Source organism: Leucopleurus acutus (assembly GCF_964270905.1).
Source record: "Leucopleurus acutus genome assembly, chromosome: 2".
Taxonomy (NCBI): domain Eukaryota; kingdom Metazoa; phylum Chordata; class Mammalia; order Artiodactyla; family Delphinidae; genus Leucopleurus; species Leucopleurus acutus.
The window spans coordinates 163,169,277-163,195,554 of record NC_139143.1 but is presented as its reverse complement, the minus strand read 5'-3'; the positions used below and the strand labels follow the sequence as shown (position 1 = coordinate 163,195,554).

At 45.6% G+C, this 26,278-nt stretch overlaps 2 protein-coding genes across 2 annotated transcripts in view; one reads left to right on the top strand and one right to left on the bottom strand.

Annotated features, from left to right (window-relative positions):
• Nucleotides 1-98: 98 nt before the first annotated feature.
• Nucleotides 99-2,899, top strand: LOC309957411 (uncharacterized protein C1orf122). Its single transcript, XM_082832619.1, has 3 exons — nucleotides 99-156; nucleotides 248-449; nucleotides 697-2,899. Exons 1-3 carry the CDS (start codon nucleotides 122-124, stop codon nucleotides 790-792), a joined length of 333 nt encoding a protein of 110 aa, XP_082688745.1. The 5' UTR covers nucleotides 99-121; the 3' UTR covers nucleotides 793-2,899.
• A 3,514-nt stretch (nucleotides 2,900-6,413) lies between these two features.
• The window catches only part of MTF1 (metal regulatory transcription factor 1), a 38,090-nt gene continuing 18,225 nt past the window's right edge, over nucleotides 6,414-26,278 (bottom strand). The window contains exons 4-11 of the mRNA XM_082833304.1: nucleotides 25,852-25,983; nucleotides 23,408-23,481; nucleotides 22,825-22,961; nucleotides 19,152-19,229; nucleotides 13,441-13,540; nucleotides 12,115-12,710; nucleotides 8,420-8,483; nucleotides 6,414-7,054 (exon numbers count right to left, since the gene is read on the bottom strand). Of these exons, the coding sequence (XP_082689430.1) occupies nucleotides 6,627-7,054; nucleotides 8,420-8,483; nucleotides 12,115-12,710; nucleotides 13,441-13,540; nucleotides 19,152-19,229; nucleotides 22,825-22,961; nucleotides 23,408-23,481; nucleotides 25,852-25,983 (1,609 nt within the window). The 3' untranslated portion in view covers nucleotides 6,414-6,626. The remainder of the gene's footprint in view (nucleotides 7,055-8,419; nucleotides 8,484-12,114; nucleotides 12,711-13,440; nucleotides 13,541-19,151; nucleotides 19,230-22,824; nucleotides 22,962-23,407; nucleotides 23,482-25,851; nucleotides 25,984-26,278) is intronic.

Below are 26,278 nucleotides of genomic sequence, written 5' to 3'. Positions count from 1 at the left end.
CCAGGAGGATTGAAGGAGACCGGTGGGGACGGGGCGGGGCGCAGCTTTGCGGAGCCTTAGCGCAGGGCTGGGGAGGGGGGGCGGCCGAAAGGGGGGCGGTGGTCGGGCCGCGCAGGCGGAGATGGAATGGGGCCCGGGCTCAGACTGGTCACGGGGGTGAGAGGGGGCCCGTTGGGGCGGGGGGAAAGGGGCTCTGACCCCGCGCAAGCGCCGGCCCTGACCGTCTGTCTCGCTCTCTCCCGGGCAGGGAGGCTGCCGGCGTGGACCGTGGGAAGGCGGGGCTGGGGCTCGGCGGGAGGCCACCCCCGCAGCCGCCCCGGGATGAGCGCGCCCAGCAGCTGCTGGATGCGGTGGAGCAGCGGCAGCGGCAGCTCCTGGACACCATCGCCGCCTGCGAGGAGATGCTGCGGCAGCTGGGCCGCCGGCGCCCGGAGCCGGCTGGTGGCGGGGTCAGTGCCCACCCCGGGCTGGGCCTGGGAGGTGGGGACTGCCCACTGGCCGCACTTGCTAAGTTCTGGCTTCCCCTGGAGGGTGGAAGAGTGTCCCCACCGCTTTATCCCCCACTGCCTTTCAGTTGGGCGAGAGGCTTTGAAAAAGTTAAGTGCTATCCAGATGCCAAGTGGCCATCTCTTGCAGGGCCTAATCCAAGGCCTTTCCTTCCAGCCTCACTTTTTTTCTTTCTTCTGTTCCAATCAGAACGTCTCAGCCAAACCTGGAGCACCCTCCCAGACAGCTGTCTCCGCCAGAGGTGGCTTTCCAAAGGATGCCGGCGATGGAGCTACGGAGCCCTGACCATCCCCGAGCCGGGCGCCCTGACTTCTCTCCCTCCCCAGGGCTGGTAGCTGGACTGTGAACAACTCCCTTTCAATAAAGGGGCCAGTCTTCACTGGCAGTGGCTGGTACTTGGCTCTCAGCCGGGGTGGCAGCTCTGCTAGCAGCTGGGTTCACTCCCACTTCATCCTGGCTGAAGGCAGTGCTGAGCTCTGAAATGTAGCCAACGAATACCCAGTCTGATTACCCAGATTTGGGCAGACCAGCAGTGCTCGCCAGAGTGGTTTGGCCTGCTTTGGGGGATCCAGGTCGTGTTACATGTCCATTTAATGCTTTGGGGGCTCCTAGCCCCACAAAACACTTTTAGCAGAGCCTTGATTAAAAGGAAACCTGCAGACTCTCCTGGTGACCGACCTTTCCTTTCTGTCCCCTCTCTAAAACTCTGATGGCTGGGGAGGGGTGAAGTGGTCGAAAATTGTCAACCATGGGTAGGGTTGGGAAGAAATGCCACAGATACTACCAGATTTAAATAAGCATTTAATTAGGATTTCATTAGTATTTAATATTGCTTTTTCAATTCCAAAAAGTTAAATTTTCACTTCTTAGCAGATATTTTAAAGTACAATATTAAGTTTATACAAAATGAGCAATTAAGCAAACACCATTGTTTCACATTCTTCAAAAATACAAATTCATATTTATTCTTTTTTGGGTTTGGAGGTTTCTTCCTTTGGAAGTACTGAACCTGTAACGTTTTCATATCGCTCAGTGGAAGTCTGTTGTTCCCATGTTTCACACTTAAATTTGATAGGCTTTTACATAATCCAAATAAAACTATTTGGGATTTAACCAAGACCTCTGGCCAATGACTAGTGTGTGTCAAAAAAAAGAAGGCTCTCGTGGGTCTTGCTTCTCCTGGCCAGAAGATCTGAGCCAGAGAGTCAGCAAAAACCTGTTTCCAGCCACCTTCCCCAAACAGGGACTAGGAGTTTACGGGGAAAGAGAACAGCTACCTTGAACTCTGACCCCCCCCCCCACACACATTCTCCAAAACACAACAAAGGATGTAGACTGTTGAGTCAAAGAGCGCCCTGGGGAGGCCTGAGGACACGGGGGAAAAGGGCAAGAGAGGCCTCTCTGACTTGGCACCAGTATAAGGATAGTAAGAATATTGCAGAAAACACCCCTGGGTTTTGGTGAAAAAAAAAGGTTTTATGAAAAATTTCCCAGTAAGAAAAAGTAGAACCTGCGTTGAGCTGAGAAAGTGACACGACATCATCACCCAATTTGGGGCCCAGCAGGCACACCACCAAAAGGGCAGTGTGTGGTTTTAAACTTTGCTTCCAGTAAAAAAGCTTGTACTATGTACACATAGACATAAAGATCCAGTTTAATTTGCATTTCTCAGTGCAGACTGAGAAGCCCTCTCTTGAACAGGAGTAACAATGAGAAATGCCCAAACAGTGATCATCAGCTTCCCCAAAGGGTGTGAGAAGAGACAGGGGACCCTTTCTCTAGCCTCGCCCCCAACGTATGCCAGAGGAAACGGGCTAAACTGACTACCAATCAGAAATATGCATGATTCAGTTTTGTTGCCTCTCCCCTCCCCAATATTTAGGAATGGTCAATTTCGGATCTATGTCACAGCAGAACCATTTGCATATTGGATCTATGGAAATCTTTCTGCTTTGGCTGAAGTATATTTTAAAACTCAGTTCTTTAGTAGCCTGAGAATTGAAGATAAAATGCTGGGGGGAGAGGGGAGTGAGGGGAAAGGAAGAAAGTTGATAAAGCAGATTATTAACAGCTTTGTTTACTGGATTCAATGAGGGCTGGAGGCTTTTGCTTAAAGAGCCAACAGGGGCGGTAGGGGGAGCAGTATGGAAATGGCTCATGTTGTCCGCCCCCCCCCGCCCCCCCTGCCCCCCCCACGACTGCCACAACCTTCCCCAAACATATTTCTGATTGGTGGTATAGGAAAATTGTAAACTCATTAGCAATACTGTTGCAGTTCCACAAATCAATGGTTTCGGTGACTCTGGAGAAGTCTTTAGGATTAAGGACAATGAACGTGATTACAAATATAGAAGTCTAGAAGGTGCCAGGTGTCTACCTAGGAACAACCAGTTTCTTCCTTTCAGGCATCACTTTGTAATGGTGAAGAAGGGGGAAAAGATGGCAAGGGACCAAGAAGAAGTGATGAAAAAGGGCCTCAACAGCAGAAAACAGGACCCGCAGCAGTTCTTCAGAGAGCCTGAGGGGGCGCCCTTGGGCACACAGGGAAGGCTTGCATAGATTGAGCAGTTGCTGAGAATGCATAATAGTGTTTCCCTATGGACAGCCTCATGGCACAGGGCTGATGGAGTGGAAAAACGCAGCCAGGCCAGGGCCACATGGGACAACAACCATCAAGCTACACATATTGCACCAAGGTAAGTGCTTTTCTTTTCACACCTCAATTTAACTTTTTTTCTGAGCAAAAAATAAAACTTTGTGGAAAGTATATATGTGTGTGTGTGTGTGTGTGTGTGTATACACACACACACACGAAAGAAATTGCAGCAATTGGGTTAAAGATAAAATAACGTAAAGTGCTTTTTTATTATTTCTTTAATATACCAATATGAGGTTCTGCAAACTTGTCCCTTTGGACACATTCAGCACATTATACAAAGTCTCTCAGGAAAACCCACCCACCCATTATCCCCATCAGTCCGCTGCCTTGACCCTGAAAGTAAACTCTCCAATCTACTGACTCTCCCAGAGGTGGTGAAGAGAAGTCCCTTGCTTCTGCCCAGAGAAGCCTTCACACCTTAAGGCCCCTCCTGGACTTTGTACCATGATCTCCTTCTGCGAGGGCGGAGGGGTAGGGGTGGAATTCAATGAATGACACCAATTCCTGTCATCAAACTAGTGATACCCCCACGAGGTTGGCCAAACTGCCAGGAAAGGCAGGGCCACTTTCCCTCGATGCCTCACCCACCTGCCTGGGAAGGACCAAATTCACTAAGGCAGTTTGGCGGTGCCAGCCAAAGTTTCCTGCCACCTGCCAGGCCCGTGAACTCCACGATTCCCTAGGCTGACTAGCATTCTGTAAAGGGGCAGTATAACTGGAGATGCTAGTGGGAGCTGGAAGTCTCAATCTACAGGGTGAAAATGATTAAGGTTACCATGGGAAGAAAAAAGGCGTGATTTCACCTGAAGTCTGCACACCTTCCCTAGCCTCACCCTAGGTTCATTCGTGGGTTTGAAAACCACTCTCCATGAAGGCTCTTTGTGGCTCCACTTTAGCCAGCGCCCTCTCTTCTTCAAGATCCTTGACACTAGGGGCCAGGCTGATGGAAGGGACAGGGGCGGGGAAGAGTGCTAGAAGAAGAAGGAAAGGAGAGACTGCCTATCCTGTGGAGTAAACGTACTCTTCACAACCACTCACTAGCATTTTAAGCACATTCTTGATGTTTTCAAAAGCTGATTGGATCTGATGGTCCCCCTTGTAATCTCTAGTACCCTCAAAAGGCAGATACTTCAACTAGGAAAATCTGTCAGCCCAAACCCAGTTTCTTCATCACCCCTGATCTTTGGAGCAGAAAAGCCACTGACCTGGGTGGACCCCCAACACAAGCACAGCCCGGGCTGGCCGGAGGGAAGCAGTATTTCAACCATGGCACTTCCGACAGCCTTCCCTAGGCTCCTGCTTTCCACCTCAGCTCCCAGGGAACCGAATCTCAAGTGAGCCTAGGACGGGCATGTGGGGAGGTCATTTGGGACCCACATGCTGCTCTCTATCTCGGAAGGTGTGGAGAAAACAGCCAGGGTCCTACCGCAAACCTTCCTATGGGTGCAAGGCCCGGAGACGGTCAAGAACAACCCATGCTCAGCAGCTGGTTTTCCAGGAAGATGAACCACTGCGGTAATAGAAGGTTCCTCCTGCCTTATCAACTTCTGCTGAGGCCAGTGGCCGCCAGAACCCACCAGCCTTTTGAACAGGAGAGTGCAGAGGGTCAAAAAAAACCCCGATTCTCGTGACTAGACTCCTGCAATGAGAAACCACCAGCTGCTTGTAGGTAAGCCCATTTCTCCTCATGGCAGTAACATTTACCACCACTGCCCTCTTCTCCAAATCTGTCCCTGAACATCCTGTTAAAGGCAGGGCCTCTGGCTCCCAGGTAGATGATCTGCTCTGGATACTGTCTTGGCTGGCCCTGAGTAATGGCACAGAGAACAGGAGAGTGACAGATCTCTCCACCTTAGGGACTGGGAAAGGAAGGCAAGTTACGGCTGCTTTCTGCCCGACATCGTTGACTCAGAAGGGTAGCCCTGTTTGTGGCACCCTGCCCCTCGCTCAAGGCAGGGAAGGGGCCCTTGGGAGGCAGAGGCCCAGTCTGGACATTGGGCCATGCCTAGTTTCTGAGCTCAGTGAGTGGGGGGAGCACTCATGACTACACTGACATAGGCAGTTAAGAGAAACTTTCCATTTTAGTGTGGATTGTATTTTATGTTTTATTTTAAGAGGCAATGACTGACTCAGAGCCAAAGGCAGAGAGATGGATATAATTCTATACACAAATCAAAAACAATTTTTTTCCTATAATACAACTTAATGAAACATTCCAAATGAGATAACTTATTGCAACATTTCAGGCTTTTTGGTGGAAGGGGAATTTTTTTGTTTTACCCTGAGTAGAAGATCATCGCTTTGTGTTTTTTTTTTCTTTTTTGTTTTTTGTTTAGAAATCATATGACTAAGCTGAGCAAGTCACATCCTTCTTTGCACTGTACTACGCTGTATGCAAAATCCAGAGGGGTGAGAGGCGGAGATGGGAGGGGCAACCAAGGCCTGGCTGGAACCCGGAACCAGGACACCCGGCCTGCCGATGACACGCCGCCTGAACAGAACTCCTGTAAAGCTGCACCTTCTCCTGATCGGCAAAATGCAGCTCTTCTGCTCTGAGGAAGAAGATACCCTTCAAGGAACGCAGACCACCAGCCAGCGACTGGCCATAAACCACATGTCCACTCTAGGACAAAGCAGGGATGTTCCCCGAGAAAAATTCACTGTGATCTGCAAGCCCTGGCAACCAACGGAGAAAGAGAGAACCCGAAGGCAAAGACTGTGATCACATCACTAGAGCCTGTTCTGCACATGTGTCATGGACAGAGAGCAGTCAACAACTTGCCTGGGGTCCCTGCGGAAGCGGACCGTCCCCGCGGCCTCGGGCCAGGCTTTCAGCTGCCCCTTTGGGCTGCAGGATGACACCTGCCATAGTCACCCTGAGCTCCACCAACACCAAGCGCAGACAATGAAACCATCTCACGTGATCCCTGTCCAGCTCACGGCTGTCTGACCTGCCTTTGCCACTTCCCTCTCTGATGGAGTGAGGGTCTGGCCTTCCAAGCAAGCTTCAGCCTCAGACTCAAAAGACACAGGAGCAGCAACACCCGACACTCTGAACGCTACTGCCCGGACTACAAAGACCCCAGTGCAAGTGATGGGCAGCATCAGATTGATGGAAACCACACCCTTTCATTTAGAATTTTTATGCATACGAGTAACCTTAATTTCCAAGTTCACATGACAATAAGCGAAAGTGACATACAGTGCAGCCAAACAGTTCGTTTATAACTTAGCTTTTTTTTTGTTGTTGTTCCGTTTTTGTTTGTTTTTCTCCAAAGATCAGTTCCTTAAAAATGGATGCTCCTGGGATATGAATAAAGAAAATATGTCTGAAAGGTGAGGATTTCAAACAGTAGATTTCTTCCTCCTTCAAACTGCTGACCCCACGATGGTAGGCATCGCACCTTCTGCCTCCTGCTCGGCCTCTGTTCGCGGAGGTGAGCACATCCGGCTGGGCCTTTCACTTGGAGAAGCTGCTGGTCAGGCCCATCTCCTCCTCCTCCTGCAGTAGTGCTTCAATGGGAATCAGATTAGACGGCGTGTCCAGGTTCTGGAGGGACAGAAACTCTGACATATCCATGGCACGTAACGTTTCTGTCTGAGGGTCTGAAGGAGTCACTGCTTGTCTGCTTTGCTCACAGGAAGAGGAGGCGGCGGAGGACGACAGGGGGATCGGGGGCGGGGAAAAAGTCTGCGGCGGTAGCTTCAGGCTGGGCTCATCAGGAGGCTGGGCGCTCAGCGCTGGAGCGGGAGGGGAAGGACAGCCCTTCCTCCTGCCGGCCGCCCGCTCCTTGGCGGAGTCCCGGCACGCACACTGACACTGACAGGCCTCCTCTTGTTTGATGATGATCACAGGGACGCTGAGGCCAATCTGCTGTACTGCGCTCCCTGCGAGAGGGCGAGAAAGACTGCTCTTCAAGTAGCCGCAGGGCAAGGGCAAGAGGGACAGGAGGGTGTAGGACTAGCTCAGCACCACGGAGGCGGGAACGATGGAAAGGGTGGATGCCGTGCCATGCTCCAGGGTTGGTTCTGCTTTAAACTGGACCACGTTCCTCCTCAAGTAAGAAGGCTCTGACACTCCCCATCCCCTCCAAGACAGAAAAGCCACACACCATCTAGATGCACCCTGTATTTCCAGCTTCATTTCCAGCCCCTCTCGCAGGCACCCTCCACGCCAGCCACGGTGGATGCCTCCCTTTTCCTGCACGTTCTTCATAGCTCTGGGCTCAGGGGCTCTTCTTTCTACCTAAACTCTTCTGGAGAACTTACTCTTACTTCTGAGCACCCAGCTCACTGCCCTCCTCTCCTAGCGTCTCCAGGCAGTGTTTGCAGCAGGCTTATACCTCAGGGATGGCCCAAGGGCAGCTGCCGTGTGCAGAGCTGTTCCACACTGTACCAGGCCATTTAGTCCCGCCTGCCCCAAAGGCTCTGACCTCCTTTACGACATCCCGCGCTCACCTTTGCAGCCCCGTCTCAGACACACAGCCAGCCTTGTGTGCGCGCACATTCCTTCTCTTTTGCATGTGTGTTGTGCAGATGCACACTCTGAATTCACACAGGCTTTGTGTGTCTCAAAAGAGCTAGAGACCAAGGGGCTAAGAGACCAGAATGGGAGGGAGTCAGGAGGCCCAAGAACTAGAGCTTTGGCTTTGCCACAAACTCACTTATGAATTTGGGGGACTCATTTAATCTTTCAGGGCCTGAGTTTCTTAATCTATAAAACAAAGAGTTTGAGAGAAAGGACCCTTTAGCCCTATAAGAGTCTCTGACCCAGATGCTGTTTCTTCATTACTGTAATTAGAAGAGTCCAGTGAATTAACAGCTGCTCTCTTTAGCATTAACTGTGATGTAGACTTTTTTCTGGCCACGTTAAAGCCTATATCTGGTTTTTTTATTATTTTTTTGGCCGTGCAGTGTGGATTGCAGGATCTTAGATCCCCGACCAGCGATCGATCCCAGGCCCCCTGCAGTGGAAGCACAGAGTCCTAACCACTGGACCACCAGGGAATTCCCTAAAGGCTATATCTGAAAGGGAAAGAACCGTTACTAGTTAAAGAATGTTAAATGTGGTATTTATGCTATAAGTCCAGTAACTTTCAATAGTTGTAAGAATATTAAATACTCTAATAATACAAATGTGATCAATTTAATTTAAAAAATGTTTGAATCCCGGGCAAAGCAACAATTAACTAACTGTGCCTCAAGGGGCCCAGAGAGCTGCCTTCCTTTTAAAGCTAACACAGAATCTCATACCTGTGCTACTGGCTACTGGTACTGCCGTGGTAAAGTACACCTTCTCAACTTTAGATGCTTGCTGCTGGAAAAAAAAAAAAAAAAATCACATTTATGGCTACTCAGATATGGCAGATCTCCAAGGGCCTAAAGCCTCCCCAGTTGTAATGGTCATCCAAGAGGACAGAAACCCCTCCGTGTTCAGGGATTTTTGTACTGAGCGATGTTTTTGTTTGTGCTCTGACATGAGGTCACCGCACTGTTTGACATTCAGTGCTGAAAATGTAGCCGGCTTTGTCCTCTCCCTACTCCTTGGCTGTTTCCCAGCTGCCTAATCCAGTAGGTTCTGTGCACCCAAAGGCTCCTCCAACGTTGCTTTTCTCATGTGGATGGTCTTCTCAGACGGAGCCCCAGCTTCCCCTCTAAGACCTCCACTCCCTGCCAACCCCCAATACTTCCATGAGACTGGAAAGTTCTTTTTTCCCCTCAAGGACTAAGCTGCATGCTAAGAACAGGCTAAGACTCCCTCTTACAGGCAGAAGACCTCCTGTGAAGGCCCTGGGCAGTGTGCTGTAAGCTGCATGGGGCACGTGCTCAAGGGTAGGCCCTGGACTCAGTCACACACGGATTCAAGTCCAAGCTCGGCCACTTAGTTGTTGAGGTCAGGCAAGTAATTTAACCTCTTAGAGTCGCAGTTTCCTCATCTGTAAAAACAGGGACGCCAACCAAAGACTCTCCCAAAGGCCCCCAAAAGGATGAAATGAGATGATGTGTGTGGAGCCCGGGGCACACCGTGAGTATTCAGCAAACACTAGCTATTTATATGATTACCAAGTAGGACTATCGGGTCATGCCCAGAAATCACCCCTCACTTTATTACACTTCCGATTCAACTGGCTATAGGGTTTCTGCTTTCTTCAAGTCTTATATTAAAAAGGGCTTTATCTTTCATCCTTTTAAGGAAAAAAAAGTGCCTCTAAGATGAGTCTAGGAGGAACATGAAAGCTTCTGGCTAAGTTATAGGAGAGGACACTATAAAATAATGATGGAGAAATGAGACCCATACTTAAATACATGAAAATGAATTGGGTGGAAAAGGAATGAGCTGTTCCATGCAGTTCCCCAGGGCAGATCCAGGAAAAGAAGATTAAACACTACATGGAGGCATGTGGTTGCCAGAGGGGAGGAGGGAAATAGGTGAAGGAGAGTAAGAAGTGCAAAAATCCAGTTGCAAAATAAATGAGTCATGGGTAGGAAATGTACAGTGCGGGGAATACAGTCAATAAGTATGTAAATCTTAGGATGGTGACATAGCGTAACTAGACTCAACATGGTGATCATTTTGAAATGTACAGAAATATCACTATGTCGTGTAGCAGGAACTAACAGAGGTAGGTCAATCATACTTCAAAACTAACAAACAAATTCATTGAAAAAGAGATCCGATATGTGGTTAGCAGAGGCAGGGGTAGGGTGGGGAGAGGGGGAATTGGATGAGGGCAGTCGAAAGATCCAAATTTCCAGTTATAAGATAAGTACTAGGGATGTAATGAGCAATGTGATAAACATGATTAACACTGCTGTAGGTTAATATGAAAGTTGCTAGAAGAGTAAATCCTAAAAGTTCTCATCACACGCACACATTTTTTTCTATTTCTTTAATTCTGTGTCTGTATGAGATGATGGATGCTCACAAAACTTGTGTCACTGTGCTGTACACCTTAAACTTATACACTGCTGTGTGTCAATTATATCTCAATAAAACTGGAAGAAAAAAGAAAAAAATACCACTATCATAAATGAGAAAGTACGATCACTTTCTGTACATAGCCATCAGCAAATATATGAACAATAAAAATAATGAAAATAATTTTCTTTCTTTTGTTTTTTTTTGGCCTCGCCACACAGCATGCGGGATCTTAGCTCCCCGACCAGGGACTGAACCCGCGCCCCCTGCAGCGGAAGCACGGAGTCTTCACCACTGGACCGCCGGGGAAGTCCCTGAAAATAATTTTGAATAATGAAAACAACAGTACCAACCAGAAAACCCAACTACATGGAGGCAGACTGATTGAGTCATAATGCTGAAAAGATCCTTCCAGTGACTCTGGCCACCTGAGACTGGAACTAGGCTGCCTCCAGAGGTGGTTGGCACCCACCCCATTTATGGAATTTGAGTACTCACTATTTAGCTCTAACCTACCTTTCCAGTTTGTTTGATTGCATCATACATCCACCCAGACTTTCTCCCACTTAGTATATATCCTTTTATCCATCTAAATCCTACTCCTACTTCAAGGCTCACCTGACCTGTATGCCCAACTAACAAGCCTTTAGTCTCTAAACCCCTCATCTGGCAGCACGATGTAGCAGTCAAGAGCATGGGCTCTGGGATTGGTCTGTCTGTGCTTTGCCACTTGTAAGCTGTGTGACCTTGGGCTAGTCAATTAACTTCTCTGGGCCTCAGCTCTGCACTGGTAAAATCATTATCTACCTCCTAGGCCTGTTGTGATTAAATCATTAAAAAGTACTTAGCATGGTGAATGACATCTAGAGATACAGACATATAGAGACAATAAAAAGATCAGTGGTTGCTTAGGGAGAGAGGGAGAGGGAGATGGGATGAAGAAGTGAAGCAGAGGAGATTTTTAGGGTGGTGAAGCTATTCTGGATACTGTAATGGTAGATATATGACATCATGCCTTTGTCAAAACCCACAGAACCATACTATACCAAGAGTGAACCCTAAGGTAAACTATGAACTTTAGTTAATAGTAATGCATCGATATTAATTCACCAATTATAACAAAGTACCACACTGATGCAAGATGTTAGTAAAAGGGAAAACTAGGCTGGCAGGGGCAGGGAGCAGGAAGTGTATGGAAATTCTCTGTTCTACCTGTTCAATAAAACCTAAAAAAACCATAATCTAAAAATAAGGTACCTAAGGTAATGACTGGCACATGTTAGACCCTCAATTTTAAAAAGTGCTTAGTTAGCACAGTAAGCATATACACATTAGTAAGGGCTCAATAAATTACAGCTATTGTTATTTTTTATTACCATTATTTTTATTTGACACTTTACCTACTGGTAGTGTTAACTTTCTTTTAGGCATTTTAGCCTTTTTAACTAGAATATAGGTTTTTATGAAAAAGAGATCGTGGTTTTTTCACTTTTCCACATCCCCAAGAGTATCCTGCGTGGTATCTGATAAATAGCAGGCCCTCAAGATATATTCAATTGAATGACCAAGTCATTTCCTTAGCCATCAAGACCAACACTTTGGTAGAAAATGGCACTACGGTTTGCTCTGGGAGCACAGATCACTTCTCTGACTTGGCTACTGCTGTCTGCTTCCATCTGATGGGGTCACATCAGTCCCTCATCCCAGTCTGGACTCTGCCTTGGATAAAAACCTGCTTTCCTGAAATGTTCTCAGGCTCTCCTGTCCTAGCTGACAGGATTAGACCACAGCTGAAATATCCAGGTAAACTTGAAGGCTGTTTCTCTGCCCCGACCCCTCCACTGCAGGTACTGACTGCAGCATTCCTGGGTTTATACTTGCTTGATTATGGGGAAATGACTAAGTGTTAGAATGACATGTTTCAGGGTGGATATGACAGCCATTTTCCTTTTTGAAGTAAAAGCCTCTGAACATGTCACCCATGGAAATACACTTCACCCCACTGGATCCATTTCCACATAATACTTACAATTTGTTCTTGGCTGTGTGGTGAGCTGGTGGCACCATTCAGTATCCACTGTAAGTTCTGTTCTCCCATGACGAGGCTGGGCTGCAGGAGAGCCGTGCTGGGAGTCGGGGTGATGGTTATAGTGGGATTACTAGTTAGGACGGAGTTGGCATCCAGGGGCAGAGTCTGGACCATGGCCGGCAGGGGCTCAGTAGTACTCTGTGGTTGAGGCGGTGCTGCCATGGCTGACGCCACTGCCGCTGCTGACGCCAAAGCCCCAGCGACAACAGAAAGTCCCGGCACGATGGGCTGCGGTGCCTGGGGGTGCGGAAGAAACTCTTGATGATTAGCAGCAAACTGTGTGCTGTGGGGAACAGGCACTTCTGGAGGTTGTAAGAGAGCAGGGGGGTTGCCAAATGCAGCTTGCTGGGAACCAGTTCCTAGGGAGGGAGCAGGCAGAGGAGCAGACGGTGCTGAGGCTGGTAGTAGAGGCTGGGGTGGCTCGGAGATGCCAGGCTGCAGTATAAGTGGAAGAGATAAAGATGCTGAATGTCTTGTGGATGGCGGAACATCACTGACTGACTCTGCATCACCATTAAAATTTTCAATCAAGGCAGCTGGCAAGAAAAAGAAATAGAAAGATATATACATATTCCAAGCCTTATATGAGCCACAAAAACACAGTTATTATGGGCTACACCAAAGACAGCTGAAGTCTGTTACAGCTGATTCCTCCAATGCTGGCAGGCTGGCTTTCTGCTTTTCATTTAACGACTCCTCTGGTCAAAGCACCAGGCTTCACGATCAACCTTACTTTCTAAACGTGAAGACCTAGTATGGGTCTAACCATAAAAAAATGTGTCCTACCGCTTTTCTGGAAAAGAGCTTAGACATCCTTTTCTTGGCATACGATCAGTGAACACACTTTCTCACTACTGAAAGTGAAGCTTCATGGACAGATTTTCATTCAAACACAATCTGATCTACGCATCTGAAGTTTGGTTTGTGGATCCTGCCCACTCATGAACGGAGGTGTCACATCAGGAGAAAGAGTTCACAACTCCTCTCACTTTTTAAAGCCAACAAGAGTTTTTGGAAAAGGGGACCCTCTTCTTTTCAGAGTCCAGGGAAAGGAGATCCTCAAGTAAACCCTTGATGAGGGAAGTCGGGGAAAAAAAGATGGAATTGAACTGAAAAGCCCATCCTTTTCTGACCCCTCACTGCAAGTACACTTCATTAAAGGAACTGAAATATTTCACTGTGCTTGACATCTACACTGTGTCAACAAGTGTGAATTCCCATTCCCAGTGCAGAGATTTGGGCAGGAAGAGAGTCTGTATAACAAACCTGTCTGTTGAGGATCTTCCTGAATTGCTGGATCATCTGACTTCTGGAACATTGGTTCAAAGATGATTGCTGGTGAAAGTGTGCTGAAAGTGTTCTGGCCCTGTGTCAGAGACAGAGACAAAGGTGTAAGGCTCGCCATCCGAAAGCAGGTCTTTACCACGAAAGCACACAGAACAGCAGAACTAGAATAATCTCTGGGGCTTCCCTGGTGGCACAGTGGTTAAGAATCCGACTGCCAATGCAGGGGATATGGGTTCGAGCCCTGGTCCAGGAAGATCCCACATGCCGCCGAGCAACTAAGCCCGTGCGCCACAACTACTGAGCCTGCGCTCTAGAACCCGTGCGCCACAACTACTGAGACTGTGTGCCACAACTACTGAAACCTGCGCGCCTAGAGTCCGTGCTCCGCAAGGAGAAGCCACCACAATGAGAAGCCCGCACACCGCAACGAAGAGTAGCCCCCGCTCGCCGCAACTAGAGAAAGCCTGCGCGCAGCAACAAAGACCCAACACAGCCAAAAATAAATAAAAATAAATAAATAAATCTATTTAAAAAAAAAAACTAAATTACTAGAATGATCTCTGGATATGCTTCTTGTTTCCAACTTCTCCTTTCCCAAGGTGACATTTATTTCCCTAAGCCTCAGATGCTGAAGATCTGGGTCCTCAAACACTCTAAAGCAGGAGTCGGCAAACTGACTTGCTGGCTGAACGTCTGTTTCTGTAAATAAAGTTGTATTGGAACAGGTACTTCTGTTCCTTTCTGGATTGTCTAGGTTGCTTTTGCACTGCAGCGGCAGATTTGAGGAGTTGTGACAGGGGATGTATGGGCCACAAAGCTGAAAATATCTATCTGGCGCTTTACAAAAATGTTGTTGACCCCTGCTCTAAAAGACCAAATTCTACATAAAAATGGGGTTGTATAATATTTATTACTTGGAACTTGCTTTTCTCATGTAATAACATAATAATAACACAATAATAACATATTGTGAATATCTTCCAAGGATATTACACAATGGCTATGCTATTCTAATATGTACACATGGTAGTGAATCAAACAATATAAGGAAACTTAGAATGACAGACAATAGTGATGGCCTTAGACTCACTACTGTTTGTCAGTGCAAGTTTCTTTGTAACTTACAACTAAGAAAAGGTCAAAGGCATTTATGAAAAAATAAGGCATGAGAAAACAAAAGAGAGCACCTAGTGACCCGAGGGCCTGACTGCTGACAGGCACCACCTCCAGGCTTCCCTTCAGCTAAGGGAAGGGGAAAAACAGCAATTCTTTTCTCTGCAGCCCAACACCACTTCGCATTTTGTGCCGCAAGGGTGGCAAAGGCGACCACGTTCAAGAGCCCAGGGAGCAACAGAAAGAAGTGAAGCAGAGGGCAGGGGCTGTGGCAAAGCCTCGGCCACACTTGTGGGCTCAGCTGAGGGCGGCCACAGGCCACACAGAGGGGGTCACCAGAGCTCGGGGCCGGTTCAAAACCTGGACTTTTACGTGAAACCTACTGATTTATAATTGAAAACAAGTAACGGAAACAATTTCAAAGCACAGTACAGACCGCACAAAACCTGTCTTCAGGCTAGACTCTGAGCTGGTGCCAGCCTGAGCTTTAAGGGCATTTTGCATCAGCTTTGCTTCTGGGAGGGGGAAGGATCTCTTTGGGGCTGGGCGGAAGCACGGCGAGTGGAGCTGTCCACCAATCTAGAGGGCCTCCGAGATGAACTGCCCACTTGAGCCAAGAGGGTCCAATTATTCTACCATGACTCCACAACTGGCAGAATGAGAGGGAGTTCAGTGAAGCTGATGGCCAGCATGGTAGAAGCTGAAGGCAGAAACCTATGTAAGGCTTCCAGCTTCTAGTCCAGAGGAAGTTAAGAATCACAGGCCAAAACAGTGCCTTCAAACTTTTCATCATGACACAAAGTAGGAAATATATTATATATATATATTTCATGTTACATACGTATCTGTACGTACGACTGAAACAAAACTCTATGAAACAGATCCTATCCTTACTACATGCAATGTCTTCTGATATTTTCTATTCTACTGATGTCCTTAAAGTGTTGATTATAAGCCACTATTTTATAACCCAATAAAGATGTGCCACCCACTTTGAAAAATGGTGAGCTAAGGACTACCACTAAGCTATAATTACAGCTTTGCAACTCCTTTATGGTTGTTTTTTTTGTTCTACCTGTTTACGAATCATTATCAGGAACAACACTGTTAAAAAAAGGAATGAGTCCGTGTGACTTCAAAAGATTATGCGCAAGAATGTTTACAGCAGCACTCTCAATGGTTCCAAACTAGAAACTATCCAAATGCCCAAGGGCAGTCGACGGAACGAACTCTATTATATTCATTTAGTGTAATACTGTTCAACAATGAGAATGAATAATCTATTACTAAATGCAACAACATGGATTAATTTCTCAAACAAAACGTTGCAAGAAAGAAGCCAGCACAAACGAGTATATACCACATGATTCCGATTATACAAATCACAAAAACAGAGAAAACTCATCTTAGGTTGTGAGAAGTTATGACAGTCGTTATCCTTAGGGAGAGGTAATGGCTGTTAGGGGGACTGAGGGGGGTCTTCCGGGGTGCTGGGAATGTTCTGTTTCTTGATTTGGGTGCTGGTTACCTGGATATGATGAATTGTGATGATTCATCAAGGTGTACATGATAGGTGTACTTTTCTGCATGTATATTATACCTCAATAAAAAGTTTTTCTTAATTAAAAGAAAGAAAAAAGGAAGGTGCTGAGGGGACTGTGACTCAGCCACTACCAGGCTTTAGGGCAACAACCCTGGGGGCAGAGTGGGAACTTCCCCCCAAAGTAGAGGAGACAGAACAGGTTAAGCCTCTGGGGCCTGGAGCAAAGAGACACAAGAACACTGAGCCGTCTGGGAACAGGATGGATCCTGAAGCTCAGGTGCCAAAAGGCCCAGCGGGCCACTCCCCAGCACTTCAGCCCAAGTTCACTCCTAGGACACAAGCATGTGGCTGCCCAGGAACATGTAAAATGATGATCTCATAAAAATATATCATTTGATGTTAACAATTCATCATTTTTTTTTTTTTTTTAAAGCAAGCAGAGCAAAATTAATCCTATTACTTCAAGGAACTGTGGTCTTAGTTGAAAGCCTAAAAATGAGCCTATTTCCAATTCTGGGATAAATGCTGGGTGACAAGGAGACAACATATAATTTGATTCCAAGGGAGAAGAGCAGGCCTCTCTCTTGCTGCTGTAAATTATGGCAGAAAAAGCTTTCCTTTTTTTTTTTTTTTACAAGTACTCAATGTCCCCTCATATGATTCCTCACCTGGTGACCCCAGGGCTTCAGAAAGCTCCTCAGTCATATGTCACAGCCCCAGCCAGGGAGTGGATGCCTAAATCATTTCATACGATCTCTTGAAATTAAGGAGATATTATACCCAGAAATTTTAGGTTGTGTGGCTTAGAGGGCTATCTTGGCCACACAGTGCATTAGTTTCATTTAGAGCATTAGCTCTGAAATGTGAATATGCCAAACAATCATATGAAGTGCTTCTTTAATGTTTTTCTTTGTTCTTAAGATTGGCTAATTTCTACTGATCTCTCTTCAACTTAACTGATTCTTTCTTCTGTCATTTCCAACCTGCTGTTGAGCCCATCCGGTGAATTTTAAAATTTCAATATATTTTCAGTTCCAGAATTTCCATTTGGAACATATTTTTTTTTATAGTTTCTATTTCTCTGCTGAGATTTCCTATTTATTAAATCATTACAAGCATATTCCTTTATGTGCTTGAGCGTTTAAGAGTTACTTAGAAATGTCTGCCCACTAATTCTAATTTCTAGCTCATCTTGGGGTCAGTCTCCATAGATTACCTTTTCTCTTGAGTGGGGGTAATGTTTTCCCATGTCTTTTTTTTTTTTTTTAATATTTATTTATTTATTTGGCTGCGCCAGGTCTTAGTTGCAGCACGTGGGATCTTCGTTGTGGCATGTGGGATTTAGTTCCCTGACCAGGGATCAAACCTGGGCCCCCTGCACTGGGAGGGTGGAGTCTTAGCCACTGGACCACCAGGGAAGTCCCCTCCCGTGTCTTCTGATGTTCACAAATTTTGGATAACCCCAGACATTGCAAATGATATGTTGTAGAGACTAAGGATTCTGTTATACTTCTTGGAAGAGTATTTGGTGTTTGCTTTAACATGCCGGTGACTTGGCTATGCTCCAACTCCAAGCCCTGTCTTCCCTGCAGTGGATGGCAGCTGTAATCTTTGTCCAGATCTTTAGCCTCAGCTGGGCTGCTTAAGTGTCTGCCCCACACACCCACAGTTCAGGGGTCAACTAGAGATTTGGACACAGCTTATACACAGAACTCAGGACGCCCCCCGTTGTGGCTCTCTCCTTTCCAGACCAACCCCCCGACTTTCCAGGTGCTGTGGTAGCCCTGAACTCTGTCCCCTGGTTAGTCAAGCCAGTAAGAGGGAGTGTTTACTGAGCCTGGGCCATCTTGTTTGGTATCAACCAGGACTTGCCCTGAGATGGATAAACCATAAAGCCTGAAGACCCATCCAGTGCCTTTGCTATCTTCCCAGTCTCTTCTTCCAAGCGTTATCTCTGCCTGTTTGGGTTGCTCTCTGGTGCCTTCAAGTAGTTGTTTTTATATTTTATATTTTGTCCAGCATATACAGTTGTTTTCTGTGGGAGGGCAGGTCTGATAAGAGCAGTTCTGCCATTACCGGGAGAACCCAGGCCTTGGTGTGCTAATATAAAATTGCAGTGTCAGGTGCCCCTTCCAGAGGATACTCAGTTGGTTTGGGAGAGGCCCAAGAAGCTACGTTGCAGAAGAGCTGCAGATGACTCCATCATTCACAATTTGAGAAACACGTTTTCACAGCGTTCCTGAGTCACTCAGTCTCTGTTCAAATCCTTCCTATCACATGGATTCCTCCTTATTTATTATGCATATACTCACAGAAAATCTGACCTAAGCGATATTTACTTACCAGAGAGAAACAACAAAAAATGCACACTTAACCACCAGTGTCGGTGACCCAGTAAAGCTCACAGGTCCTCTTGAAGGAGCATAAGCTCAGGATTGATGCAGCAGTTTGCAAGATATATCGTGGAGCCATGGCAATGGCAGAGGGAACCAAAGCAAGCAGACCAAGAGACACTGGTGTTGTCCCCTAGCCGAGGGCCTGTAGAGGAGGTCCTCCGCAAAACCCCCGTGTAGTGAGCTCAAAGAAAGGAAAAAACTGACTTCAGTCAGACTGGCAGGGCTTGAGAAAAGTCTGGAAACGGAATCCTGGCTCCCCCTCACAGTGGATGAATTTTAAGCTCCTCAAGGACAGACCGCAGCTACTTCACCACCACCACAAGCTCAGCACCGGCACTCTGCCCGACGGAGTAGCCACTCAAGAAATATTTGCTAAATGAATACAGACAGACATTTTCTGGGGCAGGAGGTTATCAAGTGAGTGATCTAGGTCAAAAGGCGCTACACGTCAGAGAGAACAACCTCTCCAATGAGAGCTCTTATCAGGAAACAAGAGCAAAACACCCTGAATGGTTAGTAACTGAACACAACTCAATCTGAAAGACTTCAAAGACTGGCCCGCCTCGATTTTCCCACCAAAGGGAGGGCTCAATTCTTGCGCTTATTTTAATGGCGCCCATAATCACAGGCACACTTACTGTATTGGAATTTTCTTGAAATTCGGAATCTGTGGACAGAAGGCTTAAATTCCTCAGACAAAGTGAGTGATTTGTATCCTGTGAAAGAAAAAAAAAAATCTAATTAAGTAACAAAAAAAAATCAGGATTTATAGTAGCCGATCAGGTAATAAAACACTTGATTAGAGTGTCCCTAAGTTTCCAAATGTCTAGAGAGTAAAAAACCATTCAAAGCAAGGGCTATGTGAGTTATTTCCATTTTTAAAATCCTGATATTCTTAAGAAGAAATCTCTTACATTCTTAAAGATAGTTAATAGAGTTTAAGAATTATCTCATGACTCAGGCTCCAGAGTAACAAAAGCTGTAATAATATGAAATGGATAATATTTGTATAATTGGTCCTACCACTGATAAAGCAATTTCACATGACCTCATTTACTATTCATATAAACCTTCGAAGTATTACTTCACATTCCCATTTTAAGTATGAGAAAATTAATGCTAAGACTAGCAGTGAACTGTCCAAAATCACACAGCTAATTAGCATAACACAAACCCAGTGCTTCTGACTGAAAGTCCATCTTCCTTCCATTACATCACTGTGTCCCCAACATGGGCATCTCGGGGACCCTTACTCAGAGTGGTACTGAGGGGTTATTATTCATATATGGCTGTCTGGGCTAACTCTGAATTCTGGATTCCTAGAATGCCAGTTGGAATTCACATACTTCATGTGGTAACCCTGCTTTACCTCATGGATCAGTTGTTCCCATCCACGCATGCATTCAACAAATACTCACTGAGCATCTACTATGTATTAGGCACTGTTCCAGGCCCAGGGATACAATAATAAAGAAAACAAAGTCCCCGCCACCAGAGAGCTTACATTCTAGTGTGGGGAGGGGGTGCAGACAAAAAACCAAATAAATATACAGTACACAAGATGATGATACGTGCTACGGAGGGTAAGCAGAGTAGGGAAGGCCAGGTAAGAGCTGCCCTTTTATTAGATTAGGGAAGGCCTCTTAGATAAGGTGGCCTTTGATCAGATACTGAAGGAAAGAGGGCATGGGCCATGCACATACGTGGGAGAAGTGTTTCATACAGAGTATAGCAAGTACAAAGGCCTGGAGGCAAGAGTGGGCTTCCCTTGTTCAAGGAACCACAAGGTGGATGGTATGGCTGAAGTGAAAGGAAGTGATGTAAACGAGGTGAGAGAAGTGACCAGGACAGAATGTCTAGGGCCTTCTGGACCACTGTAAAGATTCTTTTACTTTAAGTGATACAAGAAGCTACTGAAGGGTTACGAGCAGAGGACAGACATGGACAGAGTAGCAGTGGGGAGAAGAGTGGGAAAGGTGCTAAGAAAACCACTTAGCAGGTGACTGCAGTAATCCGGGCCAAAAAATGACAGTGGTTTGAATGAAGTAATCACATCAGATTCTAGATATATTCTCAAGGTAGGGTTGATAGACTTTGCTGGTGGGTGGGGAGTATGAGGGAAGAAAAGGAGTCAAGAATGACTCTAAGATTTTTGGCCTGCTCCACTAGAAAAACAGAGGTGCCATTTACTAAGATGGGGCAGACTGCACCATTTACTAAGATGGGGCAGACTGCACCATTTACTAAGATGGGGTAGACTGTACCATTTACTAAGATGGGGCAGACTGCACCATTTACTAAGATGGGGTAGACTGCACCATTTACTAAGATGGGGTAGACTGCACCATTTACTAAGATGGGGTAGACTGCACCATTTACTAAGATGGGGCAGACTGCACCATTTACTAAGATGGGGCAGACTGCACCATTTACTAAGATGGGGCAGACTGCACCATTTACTAAGATGGGGCAGACTGCACCATTTACTAAGATGGGGTAGACTGCAGGAGGAATAGGTTGGGACACGTCAAGACTGGGAAACCTAGGTGACAGCTGGGTGGAGACATCAAGCGGAAGGTTAATCCGGGCTGGAGATACAAACTTAGGACTCAAAGGCAATCTCGATGACATTGAAAGACTGAGACTAGAGGAGATTCCCTCCCCTGGGGAGCGAACAGCCATCCAGAGTAGGTGAGGTCTGGGCAATGTGCACTAGGGCCCTCCAATGCATAGAGACTGTGGCAAGAAACTGTCCTCAGATTGTTACAAAAACAAGAAAATTGATCATGACTTCATAAATGCAGCTTTGTACACAAAGACTCTCAAATCTTAGTATTTTCATCTGGTTTTACAGAGGAAGAGACTGAGGCGCAAAGAAGTCATTTGCCTAAGGTCATGTGACTAGTTGTGGAGCCTGGATGTGAATTCACACTCTTCGCAACCAGTGCTGGGGTTTTTTTTGTTTGTTTGTTTTTTTGTTGTGCGCTGGCCTCTCACTGTTGTGGCCTCTCCCGTTGCGGAGCACAGGCTCCGGACGCACAGGCTCAGTGGCCATGGCTCATGGGCCCAGCTGCTCCGCAGCATGTGGGATCTTCCTGGACCTGGGCACGAACCCGTGTCCCCTGCATCAGCAGGCGGACTCTCAACCACTGCGCCACCAGGGAAGCCCAACCAGTGCTGTTTTGCCTCTTACGACATAGGGGTCAAGAACCAGGCTCTGGAATCAGCCTGCCTGCCTAAAGGGGACTAATTACAAGCTTTGGATATTTAGGCAAGTTATTTAATTTCTCCTTGCCTCAGGTTTCTTTATCAGTGATATGGGAATAATAACAATACTGACCTCTTGTGAGTGAGATAATTCACAGAAAAATAGCACAGTACTTGGTATATCGTAAAAATTCAGTAAATATTAGTTATTGTTACTAATAAAACATAGGGGGAGTTATTACTAATAAAACACATTCAAATCACAGTCCTTATAAAGGGATCCTTTGTTCTTTAAATATTAGAAACCACAGAATTAAATTATGCTGCCTTTCCCCAAATCAAAACTGTATTACATACTTTAAGAACCGCATTATTCAAAAGGGGGTCAGTGTGCTTCAGTTTCTTTATCTATGAAATAGCAAAATAATAACAGTTCTCAGTTCCTGGGTTCAAAAGACATAAGGTAAGTTACTCAATACCATATCAGAAGTAGTAACAGTAAATTTATCCCAGGACCTCTCTGGAAAGAAGCTGTAGAGGAGAGGGAAATGTGGTGGAAGGGCTTGGTAAAGAACAGACAAAACCACCTAAAACCCTGCAGAGTCTTGTTCTGTGGTTCAGTGCCTTAAGGCGGTGGCTCTCAAACCTTTCGGTCTGCAGACAATTCAAAAGGGCAGGGGACCCCCCAGACTCCGCCTGGTTCTCCAATGATGGATTAATGAATGTGTGAAGCAAATCATTAACTCATGTCCCAAACTCAAGTGCAGATGTACCATTTTATAGACATGAATGGGAAAATAACACCCTTTGAGAGCACCTGGCTGACACTTTGGAAGCCATTCTGAGACCTCTGGTTCCAAGACATCTCTTCCACCATACCTGACGGAGGGGAGGTGGAGCTGAATCAGGGGCTGAAGCACAGGGAGCCTGGTGAAATTTCTGGCTTCCACCACCTCATCACAAAGACATAGATCTCGACACTGATTTCTTCTCTCTCACTAACAGATTTAGAGAGAAGGCATTTTAACCTTTTATTCTGATATACAAACAACGGTTGCTGTTCTATGGTGCCCAGATCAAAACAAGAGACAAAACACTGCACACCTCTGATCCATTGTGATTTAGAAGCGCACTGTATGAATTTCCTTTGTTATCGTGACCTTTCATGTGACTTTTGAGACTGTATTGAGTGCTGAATGTTTTCTCACAGCCATTACTGGGGCAGAAAAAGGGTCTTTCACCTGCAAGAATGACAAGAGGTATTAATTTTACCATAAAATCATTTCACTGGATTAAGACATGTACTTTCCCCTAACAGAGGGAAGTAAATATTCTAATAAGGGTTCAAGTAGTAAGTTGGATAAATTACAAGTTAATCATTCCAGTCCTAAAATTTAATGTAGAGCAAAGCACTGAGAATGGCCTGCTCCTGGGAAGTTAAAAGAGAAGATTAGCTTTTTCCCCCCAGATTCTTTTCTGAGAATCTCTGCATTGGTTTTATTTCTTAAGGTTGGACTCCTGAGCCCAATCTTTAGATCCTTTTTACCTCTGAAAGAAACTCAAACATTGTAGGTGAAGGCCAAATGATTAGGCCTGCTCTCTCCACAAAGCTCTACAGGTCTCAATGGAAGTACAGATATTTACTGACTCAATGAAGGTTAAAAGATAAAAATTAGCCTAAACTCACCAGTATGTGTACGGACGTGAGTTTTAAGGTGGTGGCTTGCTGCAAATGCTTTTCCACAGCCATCATGATCACACCTAAGTAAGTTGTTTAAGCAGAGAGGATAGCAGTCATTAGCTAATAGACCTTTATCTTCAATATCTCTTGTAAATACAAACTTACATTAAAACAACTGCTCAGAACACTAAGATCAGCTCAGTGAAACTGGTTTTACAGATGGGAATGATGACAGGTCCCTGGAAAAGTAAGGTGACAAATCTGGGATCAGAGGGAGAGGTAGGCCCAGGATAAGTATTTCTTGTCCTACAAGTAAGGCACGTGTTGAGAGCCCTAACAATACAAGCCTTCTGATGAATTACACAACAGAATTCTATTGACAATAAGAACACATATGGAAAATCTACTGCAAATGGAATATAAGGAACATCAGTGGTGGGTACAGAGGCTCTCACGTAGGCATGGGGCCTGAAATACAACACTAGAACAAAATCAGTCAGAACATACTGGCTGTAATGTAATTATCTATAATCTTCAGAGAGCTTTTCTCTTTTACTTTCTTGATAACCAAAGCTAGAGGTAATATTTCCCTCCTTAGAACTCCTAGGGCATTTATCTATATGCTGCTTTTATGGCACCTGTCATTCCCAATCTTATTTCAGCTCTACGTGTATACATTTGTTATCTGTTCTCCTAGATTATGATTCTTTTGAAGGAAAGGTCCATGTAGTTCTTTACATCTGCTGTAGTCTTGCACATAGCAGGCATTCAGTAACTATTTACATGAAAATGAATGCATTTTCTTATAAGCCAACATATTTTATTTCTTTAAATAGAAAGCTTCTCTAAAGCATTTTACTTTTTAAGTACATAAAATCATTGTGTCTAAAGCCCCATCTAACATTCAAGAAAAATTAGCAGTTTTAATCATGACAAAAATGCGTGTGACTGAATAGAAATCAGAGTCCCCTTGACAGCCCTATGGGGAAAAAAGTAACCCAAGCTTCACGGCAGCTGGAGAGTAACCAACTAGAATCTAAATACTCTTGCTTTTAGAGGGGCCATGACTCAGGAATGTATCTGTAATTTTTGAAACACATTTCCATTTAATTGGTGTTTAAGAGTTGACTGTCCCTGAAGACTTTTCAATTTCTAGGTATCCTAATGAGATGAGTGATTTGAGAACAGAAAAGTAGCATATTTAATGCCATGAACATAAGAGCAATCCCTCCTGTCAGATCAAAGACATTGTTTATGGGCCATTTTCAGTAATTTATCTATATTACATTTAGGGGGAAATCCTTACAAACTGATTACCTTGTTAAAAATGTCATATAATCATCCCAAAGTTGTTCTTCAATCCCTGCTGAATGCCCAGAACCACGCTAAATGCTATGAGCAGAGGAGAAAGTAGATGATACAACTCCTTCCTTCAACCTTATATTTATACATGCATCAATTAAATATATAGGTGTGTCCACATATGTATATATATATGTATAAATTGAAATCTACAGATAAAAATGGATGCTCCTATATGTTTGCATGTACACATGACATATTACAAAGCAACAACCGAACGAGTGATAAAAGAAAAAAATACCTGAACCAGTAGCCTAAGCAACCCTACCCCTCATTTCCCCTCATTTCCCCCTTCCCTCCCCACCTCTTCTTAGGTACGTATCCTTGCCTCTGTGCTCAAAGCTCTTTCAGCATCTCAGTCTCAGATACTGTCTGGTTACTTGTGGTTCTTTTCCACCAGACTAAGGTTCTCAAAAGGAGAGCCAGTATCTTAGTATCTCTCTAGCACTGATAAAAGTACCCACCACGTAAGTGAGTTTCAACAAACGTTTCTTGAAAATAAAGGGGTGGGGAGGCTTCCCTGGTGGCACAGTGCTTAAGAATCCACCTGCCGATGCAGGGGACATGGGTTCGAGCCCTGGTCAGGGAAGATCCCACATGCCGCGGAGCAACTAAGCCCATGCGCCAAAACTACTGAGCCTGCGCTCTAGGGCCGGCGAGCCACAACTACTGAGCCTGCGTGCCACAATTATTGAAGCCCACGTGCTCTGCAACAAGAGAAGCCACCACAATGAGAAGCCCGCACAGCGCAACTAGAGAAAGCCCGTGTGCAGTAACAAAGACCCAATGAAGCCAAAAATAAAAAAATAATAAATAAAATAAATAAATAAAATTTAAAAAAGAAAGAAAGAAAGAAAGGGAAAGAATGAGTCAGAGAGGCCACCATCCGCAGAGTAGGTAGGGATGCTCTTGGAATCCATCGCCACTCCTCCAATCTGCAGTAGTTGGTTACAACTATCCTGGAGAAAGCAAACACTGCCCAAAGAACCAGCGAAGGGAATTTCCTTTCCACTTTGACAAATTTTAGAGTACACCAAAACACTCAGCTGAAACCTCGTCAGTGACAAATAGAAAACAGCAAGACCCACCGAAATGGCTTTTCTCCTGTATGGGTTCGAATGTGCTTCCTCAGATCACTGAGCGTGGTGAAGTACTTGCTGCAGCCTTCAGATTCACAGTTAAACGTCTTCCCTGTGTGAAGCCTCTGATGTGCTTTCAGCCTGCAAGATATCCCAGAGAAATCCCCTTTGTCATAATGTACTACAGAGCCTTCCCACGTCAGCTTAATGTGCGCCAGGGTCAAGTGCATAAGAATTCTATAGCCATAATACATTAGTATCCAACATTTTGTGCTCAAAGAGAAATTCACAGAAGTATATGGAGTAGTGGTGTGAGTGTGGCCTGGAGCCAGGCTGCCTGGGACTCAAATTCTGTTCTCCTCTACCAGAAGGGGGACCTTGAGCCAGTTACAAAACCTCTCCGTGCTTCCATTTCCTGAGCAGTGGCTGTGAGGGC